This window comes from Leopardus geoffroyi, chromosome B2 (assembly GCF_018350155.1).
Source record: "Leopardus geoffroyi isolate Oge1 chromosome B2, O.geoffroyi_Oge1_pat1.0, whole genome shotgun sequence".
Lineage (NCBI taxonomy): Eukaryota > Metazoa > Chordata > Mammalia > Carnivora > Felidae > Leopardus > Leopardus geoffroyi.
The window spans coordinates 40,284,312-40,297,692 of NC_059332.1; the positions used below are offsets into that span (position 1 = coordinate 40,284,312).

Here is a 13,381-nt window from a genome sequence, read left to right on the forward strand (position 1 = left end):
GGTATAGAAAGGGAGACTGTGACAGGGGAAAGGCAATATTGGGAATTCCAGGTGTGCACCTGGGAGACAGTGAGGCCATATATCAGTCCTGCCTAGCTCCAGATCTTGAAAATGTTCAGCCTATTGCCCTTCCTAAGTTCTCAGAGTCTCAACTCTGGACACCTGAGGACATGCTTAGGTGGGACTTTCTAACTGCTCCCCTTACCATCCAGGATTTGGAGAGAATTTCACTACCTCCTCCTGGAGCCTCAGGAATGAATACTGGACACACCGGGTTGGGGCAGACCTGGCGGAAGAGAGGAGTGGTCAGTCTCTAGGTATTCCTTCAGTGGAGCAGGGACACCAATAGATGGTGGAGGAAAGATGACCACTTGGTACTCAAGATCTGAAGCAAGCAAGCGGAAGGCAGCCTGGGAACAGGGGAACAGAGAATCACAACAGCACAGGAGCCCGACGGAAAACACAGCCAGGGCAGGAACCACTAACGAATACAAGAGATGGAATAGACACAAGTGGAATACGGGCTTCCCTAAATCCCTTCTGCTTTTTTTGCCTTCTGCTGTCACACATCTTGCCATGTGCAGGCATCACTTGTGGAAGAACTTAATGGTTCCTGTAAAGGGACTCTTTCTTTAAAATTGAACCTCATCCCAGGGAATAAAGTGCTAGTTCTGCTTTTGTCCAATATACACTGGAGGAATGACATGGCACCATAGACACCCAGGTGCCTCACTTTGACATATCGTGGTAGCCAGGAGTCCCAAGTCAGAAGTCTGGTCCCAACTCCAGCCTCATCTCAGCGTGACCTCTTTGGGAGCCACCACCTCCCCATTTCATGGTAAAGGAAAACCAAAGGAGCCCTACAGCTGCCCTGCATAGCTCTGACAGCTGAGGTTAGCAGATTCCTACATGGCTCTGGCAAAGGTACACACCCAGGTGACATGTTAGCAGGGTCCCAGAAATTTCCCAGTTTATGTTCTTTTGGGGGTGGCTACAGATGGGGAGAGCGGCAAAGCATCTGGAAGCAAAGGAAGGAGATTTAGGAAGACAGGCTGGTATAGAAAGAAAAACATCAGATTTAAACCCCAAAATATCGCATCTCCATTTACTGGCTGCATTTAAGTTCTCATTTATAAAGTGAGCATCCGACTTCAGCTTAGGTCATGATCTCACAGTTCATGGGGACAGCCCAGAGCCTGGAGCCTGTTTCAGATTCTGTGTCTCCCTCTCTCTCTCTGCCCCTCCCCTGCTTGTTCTCTGTCTCTCTCGGTCTCTCAAAAATAAATGTTAAAAAAAGTTAAAAAAAATACATTATATTCAAAATGCTATCTCAAAAAAGATTTGAGATAGCCTACAGAGAAATACAAAGATAAAGCTGGACAAGAGCAAATATAAATCAGAAGGCCAAAAACAGAAGATCTATGCGTTTTATTGTGGGTAAATGACATCTAAAACATACCTCAATTTAAAGAAGCAAAAACCAAAGAAACAAACAAAAAAGCCAGAGGAGGAGAACAAAAAATGCAGATGGCAGGTCCTGCAGTTTCAAAGTTAAACTGAGCTTCCTGCCAGCCAAAGCTAAAAGGGAAACATGACCACTACCTAATTCTTATTGTAGAGGCTTCAGATCTGAAATAATGGCTCTCTGGTACCTTCAATGAGGGGCAGCATCCTTGGGGACAACTCTGTAGTATGTACAGTAACATGTGTCCTAAGGCCGTCCCTGACTGGATACATCAATGTTGGCCCAACTGAACATTTCTGTGGTAGGAGTCGGGTAAGCAGGTAATGTAAGTCAAAGGAGAAGCTTGGAGGCTCAAATGAGATGAGGACAAAGAGCTCAGGAAACTGTGAACCCTTAGGTGAGGGGCGCAGAATTGACTGCCCAGGGTGACTAAGCCAGCTAAACACGAAAGTGACTCTGGCATCAGCCCTATCCCAATGCAATTTGTAAACAAATGGCTTAGTTACACGGGGTGCTCTCCAAAATAGCAACCAAAGCCACTCCTGGGCGTATCCATTGAGCTCCACATAGCAGAGGGCCCTGACTGGGCCCCCACATCCATTTGCTCCTTCATCTTTTAGTCACAGAAGCTCCTGAGTTTCAACTGGACACATGGCCACCCAAATAATGGGCTTGTGTCCCAGCGTCCCTTTCAGCAGAGTGTGGCCACACTGATTTGAGAGACTCCAGGTCATAGCCTTTAAAAAGAAACTGCTTTGTTCTCTCTTTCCCTGGTGTATAGTAGACACAGAGCTGAGGAGTCTGCTTTGACCTTGAGGGCAAGGTCAACACCCAGGACTGACTGAACAACAAGACAGAAGGAAGCTGAGGTTCTGGTGACCTTGTACAGCTAAATCTGTCCTGGACCATCTGATTACATCTGTACTATTTGAAGAGCAAAAAATAAACTTCTGCTAAAAGCCACTGTACTTTTGGTTCTCTTTGTTATAGCAGCTTAGCCTGTGGCTTAATCTAATTCGCGACAGAATGGAAAGATGTCAGAGGGAGATTCCCAAGGACTCAGGCAACACCCTAGAAAAGTCAACTCACAATTCACTTCAGCAAACAGGTCAGAAAATGATAGCCATCACACTAAGTTATGCCTTCTACTCCTTCTCCAAGAGAGGCCCAACCGCATCCCTGGAGTAGAGGAAGAGGCCTTTATTACAGCCCGGCCCAGCCTGTCCACTGCGGGCCCCGGCCAAATCCTCAACAGCTGGAGATACAGACTGCTTTCCCCACCAACACTAGGCAGGGACAGCCCTGTCCTACCTTTTCCCCTAAAGCAGGAAAGCTCCACACTTCTCCACTCTTCATAATTACCATTCTTGAGAACAGGCCAAGTCCAGTAAGGCGTGGGGTGAAGCAGCTGCTGGGGGGCTGTGTGTGAGGGTCAGGGGAGGGGAGTCCAAATCCCCAGAACAAAAGTCACAGCTGGGAAGAGGGAGGGAAGCTTCCATGTCTGCCCTGGGTTTCTGGGGGGCGGCACCTGCTCCTCCTGTGTAGTCCCCCTGGTGGCAGAGCTCAGCTGGGCAGCTGCCAGCCACTAGCGAATGCCAGCCACGGGCACCTGCTGCTGCTTGCGGATCTTGTTGAAGAGTTCCATGTACTGGGCCATGGTGTCTGCCGGGCCGTAGACGGCATCGTGTCTGTTCCCAAACACTGCAGGAGCCCCTGGTGTGTGGCTGCCTAGAAAACTCTGTAGAAACTCGAGCAGCAGGTTCCAGCAGTCACTAGCTACCACACAGGGGCCATACTCTACCTGGAGACCAAAAGAACAGAGAACAAAGGTAAGTGAGGGCAAGGACAAGGTCTCCTGCTTCTCTTGCACCTCTTGCACGCTGCTCCCATGTTCCCCAAACCCCAGCAAAAGACAAACACCTTGTAACACAGTGTTGATCCATAGGAAATAGTCAACCCAAACACCAGGGATTCGACACACCCAGCATCATTCCCTTTAGGCATCTCAGACATTCTCATCTTGGGAGTTACCAAGCCACGGCCCAACCCATAAGACCCAGGCCCCTTCTGGTGATCTCAGAACTGTATGTTCTGGTATGCTGCATGAAAATCCCAGGAGAGCTCAGGAAAATGTGTTTAATATGTCTGTGTGAGTGTGATTGTGTGTCTGTGTGTGTGTGTATATCCATAGTGTGCAAAGTAGATAGCCATATTTGAAATCTTTTCAAGACCAAACATGACTCCCAAGATAGACCCCACCTGACCCTAAGAAGTAGTTTCCCAAAAAATGTGACAGGGGCCAAAGATTATACATCTTAGACTTTCTCATTCCTTTCTTCTAATTTTTCACCAGACAGATGGCAGAAAAAATAATTAGTAACATAAGGGGAAACGAGGAAAGAAATAACCGGGATGTATTTGTACCACAAAGTTGGAAACATAAAGGAGAAGTGAACAGTGGGTTCCCAGTGGGTCTCAGCAAATCCAAGGCGTATCACAAGCTGAAAGGGGTCAGGAAATCTTGGCCCCAGAGGTCCCTGGAGTATCAAAGTAGTAATTCCTGCTAAGGCCCTTTATGCTACCTGGAATGCCTTGTGGGCCTTAACTATCCCCACATCTCTACATTTTTAAGTCCCTCTTTGCATGTTACTCTTGCAGAAAGCATCCCAATCCCCAAAGTCAATGCTTTCATTGGCCTGAATTCCCAGAGCAATCTGGGCCTTTTTTATGGCATTTCTTAAAGACTAACTTCAAAAACAGTTTGTGTGAGGGCGCCTGAGTGGCTCAGTCGTTTAAGTGTCCGACTTCAGCTCAGGTCGTGATCTCACAGTTTGTGAGTTCAAGCCCCTTCTAGGGCTTGCTGACAGCTCGGAGTCTGGAGCCTGCTTCAGATTCTGTGTTTCCATCTCTCTCTGCCCCTCCCCTACTCAAGCACACTCTCTCTCTCTCTCTCAAATATAAATGATAACAATTAATAAAAAGTTTGTGTGTTTCAGCTTCGCTAGCTTACTAAATTACACATTTTCAAAAAGCAAGCCCTGTAGCTTACCTATTTTTTTTTTTTTTTTAATCTCACACAGTGCTGGGCACAACAGATTGAGAAATTTCACTGGTCCCAAAGCCAGCTACTGCCACACTCCCTCTTTGTCATCTTCAATATATACCCCAGAGATGAAGTCACCACACACACACACCTCTTTTCATCATGAAAGTTGACAGCATGTCAAAAGGAAAGGCTCATCAATGCTACACAGCCTTCCAGACTTATCTTACAGGGTACTGTGGAGAGGTGTACAGGCACACGATTTAGGGCCCACCTCTCAAAAGTTACCTGCACCAAAACTTGTCCTGGTCTGCTCCAGTTCTTGTGATGGGTGACCAGTCCCTCCACATCACAATTCACTGGTCTCCCTTGACTATCCCTTCCCTTCTCCAGCAAGACAGCCTTCCTAAGCTTTCTCCCTGTTGTGACCCCCAGCTTCCCATTCCCACCCTGAGCCACAGCCTGAATGATTAAAGAAAGGCTAAAAATTGCCCTGGAGACAGGGATCAGGGAGAAATATAAACACCTGTTTGCATTCAGAGGGATGTGGAAATCTACAGAGCCCTTTAACACATACTGCTATTTCCCCAAAGTCTTACCTCTACGGAGATGCCTCGGGCACTGGGCCCCATGGTAACTGTGCCCACCTTCACTAGGAAGTCACAGTACTGGTAACGGGTACCCCGGGTCTCAATCTTGCTAGCCTTGGCACTCTGGAAAAAGCCCTTGAGCTTCACCATGAGCACATCGAAGTTGGTGTCAGCAATGAGGCAAGGGCCATTCTCAAAGAGGGCGAAGCAGCTCAAAGGGTACTCTGAGTTGTGCATCACGTACATCAGCTTCCCAGCCTGACCTGCAGGGACAGAGATCCTATCGGCATCAAGACCTTCATCTGCAAACCCCAGGACAGCGTCAAAGGTGTGGAACAAGGCCAGATGGCATTGTGCCATTACCTCAGCGATCTTGGAAGGAGATGGGGCAGGGGGGATTCCCCTCACTAACAGTCTTTTGCAGAGAGGAAGGGAGACGAACGGCAGGCAAGGCAGCACGTGGTAAAACCTCACCCCACAGAAAACGTGAGGAGCACAAGGGAACTTTGATAGCAACTGCTAACAGTTTAGTTAAGTTCTTAAGAGGGATGGGCTCACAGATGGATGTTTAATGATGATGATCAATGATGATGATCGATGACCGACACAGACTTCACATACAGTCTTCTGTATGATCATTTCTTGCAGAATAGGGACAATGGAGTAAAATTAACAACACCTGAGTATACCAAATGAAGCAAATGCTCTCTTTTCTGTCCATCCCTTCCTCCCTTGGCCTCCTCCCTGAGATACAAAGGTGGCCCCACAGAAGCAGCAAAGGGGAGGATCTGAGCTTGAGGCTGGAAAGGTAGGCCAGAGTGAAGCTGTGATAAGTCTTGTTTTCCAAGCCTCAGGAAGTATGGACTTTACCCTGAAGGCACTGATGAACCCTTGGGAGTACTTTAAGATATCAGCTGACTTGGGAAGCAATTGGCACAATTGCAGAAAGAACTCAGGATCTGGAATCAGAAGGTCTAGTTTCGAGCCCCAGTCACCCCTTCCAATTTCTGAAAAATGAGCTTTCTCATTGATTACACTAGAGATTTTTCTGCAAGAAGGAAGGAAAGCTACATATATTTGGTTAACTAAGAAACGGAAAGCAAGATCCACTCCCCCCTTATATACTACAAGAGTCAATGGGTAGCCAACGACAATCCCAAGTATTTAAGACTTACCTATTCAAATATTTATTAAGTACTTAACTATCCCCAACATCGTGCTAGGGTTTAAGAGGCAGGTTTAAGAGATTTAAGGCAGGTTTAAGAGAACATAGCAGCTGGCCTCAGGAAGCTGACACTCTCACTGGCAACAGGGGAAAGACCAAAGTGCTTATGTGGAATAGACCAGAAGTCTTTTTGGAAGGAAGAACAGAGCCCGAAGAAATCAAAGTGGGCAAGAGTCAGCAGTAAACATGTTCATGGAGAAAAGAGGACTACGTACCCTATGAAGACAGGATAGAGTTCAGCCACACTGAGAAGGAAAGATATTCTAGACAAGAATGACAGTTTAACAGTGGAAAAGAGGAGATGGGGTGGAGGGGCCGCTATACAGGCCTCTACTCTGCTGCCGCTTCCGGAACTCGGGCCCTGCGCCAACCTCCCCCCACATCCCTCCTCACTGCTTGTTGCCAATTCATACATTTCACCTCCTGCTAAATCCAGTGCAAAACATTTCAACCCTCCAAAAGGACCAAAAAAAAAAAAAAAAAAAAGACATCCAAAGCTGATCTGTCATTCTGTTCTTATGCAAACTCACTGTAAGTACTTAATTCATAACTATGTAAGTCTGAGAGTGTTCTTACTGTCTTGAAAATATTTTGACAGTCAACTGAGGTTTTTTTAATGAAGGCACTGCCAGTTGTTTATAACAATAATAATTTTTTTTAAGTTTATTTATTTTGAGAGAGTGCGTGCACAAGAGCAGGGGAGGCGCAGAGAGAGAGAGGGAGACAGAGAATCCCCAAGCAGGCTCCTGGCTGTCAGTGATGAGCCCAACAAGGGACTGCATCTCATGAACTGTGAGATCATGACTTGGGCTGAAATCAAGAGTTGGATGCTCGGGACACCTGGGTGGCTCAGTTGGTTAAGCATCCGACTCTTGGTTTTAGCTCAGGTCATGATCTCACGGTTCGCGGATTCCAGCCCTGCATCAGGCTCTGTGCTGACAGTGCACAACCTGCTTGGGATTCCATCTCCCTCTCTCTCTACCCCTCCCTTGTACTCCCGCTCTCTCTCAAAAATAAATAAACAAACATTTAAGAGAAAAAAAAAAAAAAAAAGAGTTGGATGCTCAACCGACTGAGCCACGCAGGTGCCTGACAATAGCATGTTTTAAATCTCAACAGAGGGGTGCCTGGGTGGCGCAGTCGGTTAAGCGTCCGACTTCAGCCAGGTCACGATCTCGCGGTCCGTGAGTTCGAGCCCCGCGTCGGGCTCTGGGCTGATGGCTCAGAGCCTGGAGCCCGTTTCCGATTCTGTGTCTCCCTCTCTCTCTGCCCCTCCCCCGTTCATGCTCTGTCTCTCTCTGTCCCAAAAAAAATAAATAAACGTTGAAAAAAATAAATAAATAAATCTCAACAGAGTATTTCCGTATTTGCACACACTTGTGAAGCAAGCAGAACCAGTGTCACTGTCCCCCTGTTACAGACAAGGAAAATGAAGCTAATGGGTTCTGGACCAGCAGCAGCAGCACCACCAACTGGGAACTTAATGGAAATGCAGATTCTCTGTCCCAGCCCACGCTTACTGAGTGGGAAACCCTGGAGGGGCCCAGCAATCAGTTGTGACTGAGCCCTCTGGGTGATGTTAATGCTGGTCCCTATGAGAACTTGTGATCCAAGGGCACAGAGCCAGTAAGGAACAGAACTGGACCTCCAATCCAGGCCTTCTGACCTTAAGTTTATTGCTCCTTCCATTCTACCCCGCTGTCTGCCACGAATGTGTCCTCTCCCCAACTAGACTGTACCTCCTTGAAGAGTAAAGGTCAGATTAGGAAAACAAAGCCCATAACAGGTAGTGTCATCGACATAGTATGCCATCTTATATCTATGCACAAATGTTTTGGTTTCCAAATGCTTTCACAACAATTCTCTTTTAATTCCTACATCCTTCCTAGTGAAGGCAAAACTAATAGTAACACTGTGATCTTATTGATGCTGAAACTCCATAGAGCTCTGATTTATCAAATATTTATTACATTTACAACCTCAGCTCTAAGTGCTTTGCAGATACTAATTTAATTAGCACAACAACACTAGGAGATCAGTACTATGATATTTTCACTGTACAAATGACAGAAACGTACTGGGAAGGTACAGAAACAGAGCCCATAGCAGATAGTTTCATTAGAAGGGATTTAATACAGGGAACAAAATACAGGGGTTGGAAAAACTGAAAAAACAAATGGTAAGTCCGCCCAAATATTAGGAACACAGGGATGTACTACTATCCTTAAGGCTGGAAGGAGAAAGAGAAGATGTGCTGTCATTAGAGCCAGACAAGAAGGCCACCCAGCAGGAGCTAAAACCAAGGAAGAGACACTGCCACAGCCAGAGATCCAGAGACACGGCCCAAAGCAGAGGGAGAGGAGGAGATATTGTGCTCTCCCTTTCTTCTGTCCTCTAACCTTCCCCAGTGCAGTAACTGGCCAAAAGTAACTAAAAAGGGGCCAGCAAATGTTTGAAGGGGAGGTGAGGGTAATGGATCCATGGAGAAATAGGCAAATGACCAGCACAGCAACAGTCAAAGGTTGTGGGAGTTCCCTAAGTTACAGCTAGTATGTGACCAGAACTCAGTTCTCTGGTTCCATGATCTAGGCTCTTAATCACTGTGCTTTGGAACTGTCCTAAGTCAAGTAACTGCAGAGCCAAGACTAAGAGAACCCAGGTTCCCTAACTCACATTCAAAGATTCTCCTGGGGCAGTGGGTGACTCAGGTGGTTAAGCATCTGACTCTTGATTTCGGCTCAGGTCATGATTTAACGATTTCGTGAGTTCCAGCCCCACAAAGGGCTGTTAGCACAGAACCTGCTTGAGATTCTCCCTCTTTGTCTGCCCCTCCCCCCACTTGCATATTCTCTCTCTCTCTCTCTCTCTCTCTCAAAATAAATAAATAAATAAACTTAAAAAAAAAAAAAATTCTCTTTGTCTCTCTACCAACACCACCAATCATCCAAAGTCCATCTAACCTCTCAATATATTTAAAATAAAAGTTGATTCACCGGTCAAGGTTATGCCAATGAGGTATCCAAGACTACTAGCTAGGTGTGGGAATCAGAAAGCCTTTCTGTAGAAAGTTCTAAACACTCTAAAGCTGTGAAAGAATCATATACAAAGACTTCTGAGCCTAAAAGGAGTCTTTCTCAAACTTAAAAGGGTGCTTAATGATCCTCAAGGGAGCTGGCTGAAATGTAACTGAGACCTGTAGCTCCAGTCCAGTCAGTAAGCAGGGCCAGGACTCTGCACCTTTAACAAGTAACCCAGGTGATTAGATGCAGAGGCAGTTAGCCAGTGACCAATCCCCCCGAGAAACGCAGCTCTAAAAGTGAGAAGTGCAAAAACACCAAAACACAGGCCCATATAAGAGATGAAGGACGAAGAATTAACGAATTCAGAAACACTGTCTGCCACATGTTCGAGAATACCACCCTTTGCAAAAGAGCATAAAGAACTCAGTGAACCCGAATGTCAATCAACTCCAAGCCAAGGTTGCATCTCACTGACCTTGGCTGCCAAGAGTGGAGGCGGCTGTGTGGTAGGTCTCACAATCCACACAAAATGTTCCTTGTTTCTCTGCCCCAAGCATCTCCAGTTTCCGGGTGAGGAGCTCCACGGTCTGCTGGACACTCTTGCCCTCAGCCACAGGCATCTGGGACACACTAGAAGGGAGAGGACCCAATCATCAGTATCCAGAAGCACATGTGCACTCATTGAGCCACTCATTTGCCCACAGACTCACAGCTCTTCAGGGCCAGGAGTTACCTTAAGAGACCACCTACCCTGATCCTCTTTCTCATTTTAAAGACAAGGAGAGAGAGGCTCAAGTCCCTGAGAGCTCCACTAAGAACTACAGCACAGGTCTAAGGACACTCACACCAGTGCAGTGAACGTCCTATCACACTGCTTTCCCAAGTGTGACACGTGTGCCAACGTTCAAGGGGTTTTAGGTGGCACACAGACTGAGCATTCCCTAACATTAAGTCATATGAGAAAAGAACATCCTTCGCAATTCCTTCAGTTCTGACTATGTCAGGAAAACCTCAATTTGGGGTATGTTTTTACCAAGTCTCTAACACTTTGAATGGGCGCTGTCCAGTAGAGTAGCCACAAGCCACACGTGGCTTTTTACACTGAAACTAATAAACTAAGTTAAATTAAAAATTCAACTCCCCAGGGCACCTGGGTGGCTCAGTTGGTTAAGCGACCAACTTCAGCTCAGGTCATGATCTTGCAGTTTGTGAGTTCGAGCCCCGCATCGGGCTCTGTGCTGACAGGTCAGAGACTGGAGCCTACTTCAGATTCTGTGTCTCCCTCTCTCTCTGCCCCTCCCCCGCTCACGCTCTATGTCTCTCTGTCTCTCAATAATAAATAAATGTTAAAGAAAAAAAAAATTTTTTAATAAAAAAATTTTTTAAAAATTCAACTCCCCACCTGCACTATCCACGTTTCTAAGGCTCAAAAGCCACATGTGACTAGAAGCCAGTGTATTAGACAATGCTGTTATAGAACATTTCTGTCATTGGCAACTTCTTTTCAACAGCCCCAGGATCAAAGAGAAAGCAAGCCTCAAGTGTATAATCTTTAGGAATGAGAGGCAACAGTATGTACACAAATTTAATCCAAACAATGAAATAAAAATGTTCAAGATTTCCTTCTATGGTAAGTAAAACTGGCTCCCCCTTTAGAGTAGTAGGTAACAATCATTAGGCACAAACCATGTGCCAGACCATTCCCAAAGGCCTTTAGATGAATTAACTCTGAACCCTCACAAAAGCCCTATAAGATGAGCTGTTAATTATCTCCTTGCTACAAACGAGTAAACTGAAGTGGAGAGGGGTTGAGTAACTCGCGAAGGGCCACATAGCTTGATGTAGCCAAGATTCAAAGCCAGGCAAGCTGGCTCTATGTCTGTGCTATACTAGACTGCTTCCTTAGGGTTGTAATTGCCTTTTAAAATATTTTTAAGGAAAATCGGGGTGCCTGGGTGGCGCAGTCGGTTAAGCGTCCGACTTCAGCCAGGTCACGATCTCGCAGTCCGTGAGTTCGAGCCCTGCGTCAGGCTCTGGGCTGACGGTTCAGAGCCTGGAGCCTGTTTCCGATTCTGTGTCTCCCTCTCTCTCTGCCCCTCCCCCGTTCATGCTCTGTCTCTCTCTGTCCCAAAAATAAATAAACGCTGAAAAAAAAAAATTTAAAAATATTTTTAAGGAAAATAAATGGATTCGAAAGAAAACATTAATAAATAGTACAGGTGGTACCTAACTATATAAAAACCACGTTACTGAATTTTGGAAGATACTACATTATGATCAACTAAATGAAGGTATAAGAGGGGCGCCTGGGTGGTGCAGTCGGTTAAGCGTCCGACTTCAGCCAGGTCACAATCTCGCGGTCCGGGAGTTCGAGCCCCGCGTCAGGCTCTGGGCTGATGGCTCAGAGCCTGGAGCCTGTTTCCGATTCTGTGTCTCCCTCTCTCTCTGCCCCTCCCCCGTTCATGCTCTGTCTCTCTCTGTCCCAAAAATAAATAAACGTTGAAAAAAAAAAATTTAAATGAAGGTATAAGAATGGAGTCCTGTAACTAAAAATTGTCACTACTCTCCATCAGAAAAAGCACTCATAAGTAAGGATGATGATATGCCTTATTGCGAAACATTGTAAAAGTGATATTATGGGGGGAGTCAGAAGTCCCAGGAGTGTGAAAAACTTGATTAAGGGTCCCAACAGACTGACAGCCCATTCCTTCTGTCTTCTACTGAAAGAACAGGGGCTCCCAGGGTTCCAAGCCATTATGCTACAAACTTTTCATTCCATTCCTCACACATCTCCCTTGCACTAGAGGGTTTGTAAAAGGTTCATGATGTCCACTGTAAACAACAAAGGTGACGTCATGGACAAACCGACAAGAACCTGAGCTGCAGGAAAGAGTGGTCTCCCCCAGGCTCTTATGCAAGAAGCTTCCAACCACTGACTTCAGATATCCTAACCTCCAGCTCTCTCTGACTGGAAAGATGCTAATACTAAATATTCAAAACAAAACAAAGCAATCCTTGAAATCTAGCATTTTGGAACTAAGGCCTGCAAGAGCAGTAGGCCCACACCTTCCTCTGCCACCCTGAATTATATCATGTTAGAGATAAAAAGTCCATAAAAACTAGACCGTGTAATTAAACACAGAGGGAGACGGATCCCCAAGAGGTGACGCGCCTGAACCCCAATCTAACTGCCAGCAGCTTTTTCTCTAGACCCACTAGCTTAAAACGGCCACACCAGAACCAGACACGGGCTGGTCTTAACTGCCTTAGGCGGCTGTAGGAAGCAGCAGGAGAAAACCTAAAAAAAGATGGTTTCCCCGTGGCCTGTCCCCCACCCCCTCCAGCCTCGCCGGCCGACTGAGTCCTAGTCCGTACATCCTATTTCCGACCCTTAAGTTTCACTCCGGGCAGCCCTATGGCCTCATGGGAAGGAAGAAAAAGGGAAGGAGGTACACAACCACCGATGGGCTCCTGGGATAAAACCTTTCACTTGCCGCCTTCCAGGAAGCACCGGAGCATCTCCAAGCAAACAAGGCCGGAAAAACCGCAGCCCTTACAGTGTCTCCCTCACCCACACATTCCGAAGACATCTTGCTCAGCTCGTGCGGGGCGGCAGACCCTGGTCCCGCTCCTCCTCCCGGGTGGCTCCGAGGGCCTTTACCGACCCCAAACGCCGCCCTACAAAGTCCCTTGGGGTCCTACCAAGTCACTCCCATGGTATCGGACCAGCAAGGTTGGCAGGAACAAACAGTTGATTCGCAGCGTTCTCCAAACACCCACACTAAGTGAAGACCCCCCCAACGCAAGCTTCGGCCGAGGGAGTGCAACGGAAATGACGTAAAAACAGAGCGCCCAGCAGACGCGCTCACGAGGAACAGGGGCGGGTCTAGGCACCTCCTGGGTGACGCCTCCGGTGACGTCCTGGCTCCCAGCTCCAAGTTCTCGTTTTGCTGGGCACAGAAGGCCTAGATCCATGAAGGTAGAAAGTCATGGCTCGGACTGCCACCACTTCGAGAAGCCAGCGTTAAGTGCAATGAG

At 46.9% G+C, this 13,381-nt stretch overlaps 2 protein-coding genes across 3 annotated transcripts in view; both read right to left on the reverse strand.

Annotated features, from left to right (window-relative positions):
• Positions 1-2,890, reverse strand: part of USP49 (ubiquitin specific peptidase 49) — a 92,601-nt gene extending 89,711 nt beyond the window's left edge. The window contains exon 1 of the mRNA XM_045498171.1: positions 2,777-2,890. The gene's annotated coding sequence lies outside the window, so the exon portion shown is untranslated. The remainder of the gene's footprint in view (positions 1-2,776) is intronic.
• On the reverse strand, positions 1,414-13,340 carry MED20 (mediator complex subunit 20). Of its 2 annotated transcripts, none has more exons than XM_045498202.1 (4): positions 13,238-13,340; positions 9,819-9,973; positions 5,108-5,361; positions 1,414-3,266 (listed from the first exon to the last, which is right to left on the reverse strand). In XM_045498202.1, exons 2-4 carry the CDS (start codon positions 9,961-9,963, stop codon positions 3,051-3,053), a joined length of 615 nt encoding a protein of 204 aa, XP_045354158.1. In that variant the 5' UTR covers positions 9,964-9,973; positions 13,238-13,340; the 3' UTR covers positions 1,414-3,050. The 2 variants fall into 2 exon arrangements, with proteins under 2 accessions (XP_045354158.1, XP_045354157.1); XM_045498201.1 differs by lacking the exon at positions 13,238-13,340 and adding an exon at positions 13,046-13,175.
• Between the last annotated feature and the right edge of the window lie 41 nt (positions 13,341-13,381).